General features: G+C 68.9%; 1 protein-coding gene across 1 annotated transcript in view; it reads right to left on the bottom strand.

The window, feature by feature from the left end:
- The window catches only part of EMID1 (EMI domain containing 1), a 9,429-nt gene that overhangs the window by 3,736 nt on the left and 3,378 nt on the right, over nucleotides 1-2,315 (bottom strand). The window contains exons 4-7 of the mRNA XM_042022846.1: nucleotides 847-933; nucleotides 697-758; nucleotides 469-595; nucleotides 98-196 (exon numbers count right to left, since the gene is read on the bottom strand). Coding sequence (XP_041878780.1) covers nucleotides 98-196; nucleotides 469-595; nucleotides 697-758; nucleotides 847-933 — 375 coding nt within the window. The remainder of the gene's footprint in view (nucleotides 1-97; nucleotides 197-468; nucleotides 596-696; nucleotides 759-846; nucleotides 934-2,315) is intronic.

Here is a 2,315-nt window from a genome sequence, read left to right as displayed (position 1 = left end):
CCCCCCCCCCCCCCCCCCAGGATCTGCCCACCAGGAAAGGGGGGGCTCGGCTGCGCCAGGCACCGGGCTGGGGTCCCCCACACTGTCTCCCCCTTACCTGGTGGCCCCACTGGACCCTTCACTCCAGGAATTCCCGATGGTCCCCGTCCCCCTGCGTCACCCTTGGAGCCGGGGGGTCCCCTCCAGCCGGGCGTCCCTGCGGCAGAGCAGCGCCCTGAGGGGGGGACCCCGGGGACAGCCCCTGGGGGTGCCCCCCACCCACACCCGGTCCCCACCATCAGCCACGCCCTCCCCAGAGCTGGCCTGTCCCCGCGGGTGGCTCAGTGTCACCACTACGGACAGCTGCGCTGGGACAGCATCGCATTTCCCATAAAGTGAGGGGTCCTGCACCCTCCCAAATATTGACAACACCCGGCTGCGTTCCCAGCCCTGTGGGTGCTGCCGGGTGTCGCTGTCACCCTGCCTTACCGTCATCCCCGGGGCTCCCGCGGGCGGCCGGGGACCCCCAGAGCTGCCCGGCCTCGGGCCCCCTTCCCGGGGTGCTGCCTTTGGGTGCTGCTGGGGTGGGGGGCTCGGCCACCGCCAGCCGGGCCACCTGGCAAAGACACAGGAGGGATGGGTGACAGCAGGGGGCACAGGGTGACCCTCCCCAAGGGGGTGCAGGGGGAGGTGGCCGGACCCCAAATTGGGACTTGCCTGTGCCTCGAGGGTGGCGAGCCGGGCTGTCAGCTCCCCGATACGGCTGCAGTTCAGGCACCCTGTGGGGGAAATTGGGGGGCACAGGCTGTGGGGTGGGGGGCACCCAGCCCTCTGTGCCCACCCCAGCGGGTTTGGGGAGGGACCCACCTGAGAAGGCCGTGGGGTGCAGGAGGGGCCGGCGCGGGGCTGAGCTGGGGCGCCCGGTGTCCCGCAGGGTGAGGAAGGTGGGAGCCTCTGCCGAGGAAAGGGGGGTCAGCCTGGGGGTACCTTCCTGCTGTACCTCCCTCCAAAACACTGCGGGGTGCAGGGCCCCATCCTCAGAGCCTCAGACCCCCAGTCCCACCCATAACCCTGAGGCAGGATCCCCCAAACCCACCCACGGTCTTGAACCAGACCCCCGAAACCCTCCATGACCACACACCAGACTCCCCCAACCCACAACCCTCCAAACCCACCCACGGTCCTAAACCAGACCCCACAAATCTCCCCATGATCACCCCCCAATCTCACCCCCAAACCCAGCCGCGGTCACCCCAATCCAGCCCTGAACCCCACCCCCCAAACACCCCCATGGCTCCCAGCCCCATGCTGGGGGTGGCTTTGGAGCGGGGGGCACAATCCTGGGGACGCTGCCCACATCCACGCCCCACGGCGGGGTCCCAGCTGCCTGTCCCCACCGAGGGACCCTGGGGCCAGCGGCTTGGGGCCACCCAGCACGGCAGGAAAGGGGTGTCTGGAGCAGAGGTGGCCCCCCCGAGCCCCCCCACGCTGTCACCCCAGCCCGGCACGGCCACCGCCGTGCTGCAGGGGACAGCCCTAAGTGGGGCCAGATGTGCGGCAGGCGGCCAAGCATGAAGGGAGGAGGAGGAGGAGGAGGAGGAGGAGGAGAAAGAGAAGGAGGAGGAGGAGGAGGAGAACGCCCCGCCCCCCCCAGAGCTGCTCCCACCCACTGCCTCCGCACGCCCCGTGTCACCCGCTGTCCTGCAGGCCCTCAGTGCCACCCCAGGGTGTCCCCACCCCTGGGTGCCACCCGCTGCCTCACAGCCCCGGATCTCACGGAGCTGGGACCCACAGCAGGGTCCTGGGGAAGAGGGAGGAGGAGGACGAGGAGGAGGAGGAGGAGGAGGAGGAGGGGGATGTGGTGACAATGGGGACAAAGGACCCCCCTGTCAGGAGCTGGCAGCGCCCATCCCCCTCCGCACAGCACAGCCTTGCACCCATTCAGCCACTGCCCACCCGGACCCGGCCACTCGTGGGTGGGGGCCACACCCCCCTTGTGGGCACTGCCACGCCGAGAAATGTCCATCTGTCCGTCCACCCACGCCCCATCCATCGGCTTTTTCAGCTCCCCACCCTGGGCACATCTCGATGGCCACCCACCCCTGTCCATCCACTGCCCCGCCCACTGGGATGTCCCTGTCCAGCCACACACAGGGACACTCCTGCACCCACCCAGGAAGATCTATCCAGCCACCTGTCCACTCATCCATCCGTCCATGGGCAGAGCCAGCCATGGGAGCATCCACCCACTCGCCCACCCATGGGAGCATCCATCCATCCATCATCCATCCATCCATCCCACATCCATCCATCATCCATCCATCCCTCCATCCATC

The sequence above is a fragment of the Corvus kubaryi genome, unplaced genomic scaffold (assembly GCF_017639235.1).
Source record: "Corvus kubaryi isolate FWS band 111438036 unplaced genomic scaffold, C.kubaryi_AGA036_p1.0 127, whole genome shotgun sequence".
In the NCBI taxonomy this organism is placed as follows: domain Eukaryota; kingdom Metazoa; phylum Chordata; class Aves; order Passeriformes; family Corvidae; genus Corvus; species Corvus kubaryi.
This window is presented reverse-complemented; position numbering and strand designations above follow the sequence as displayed.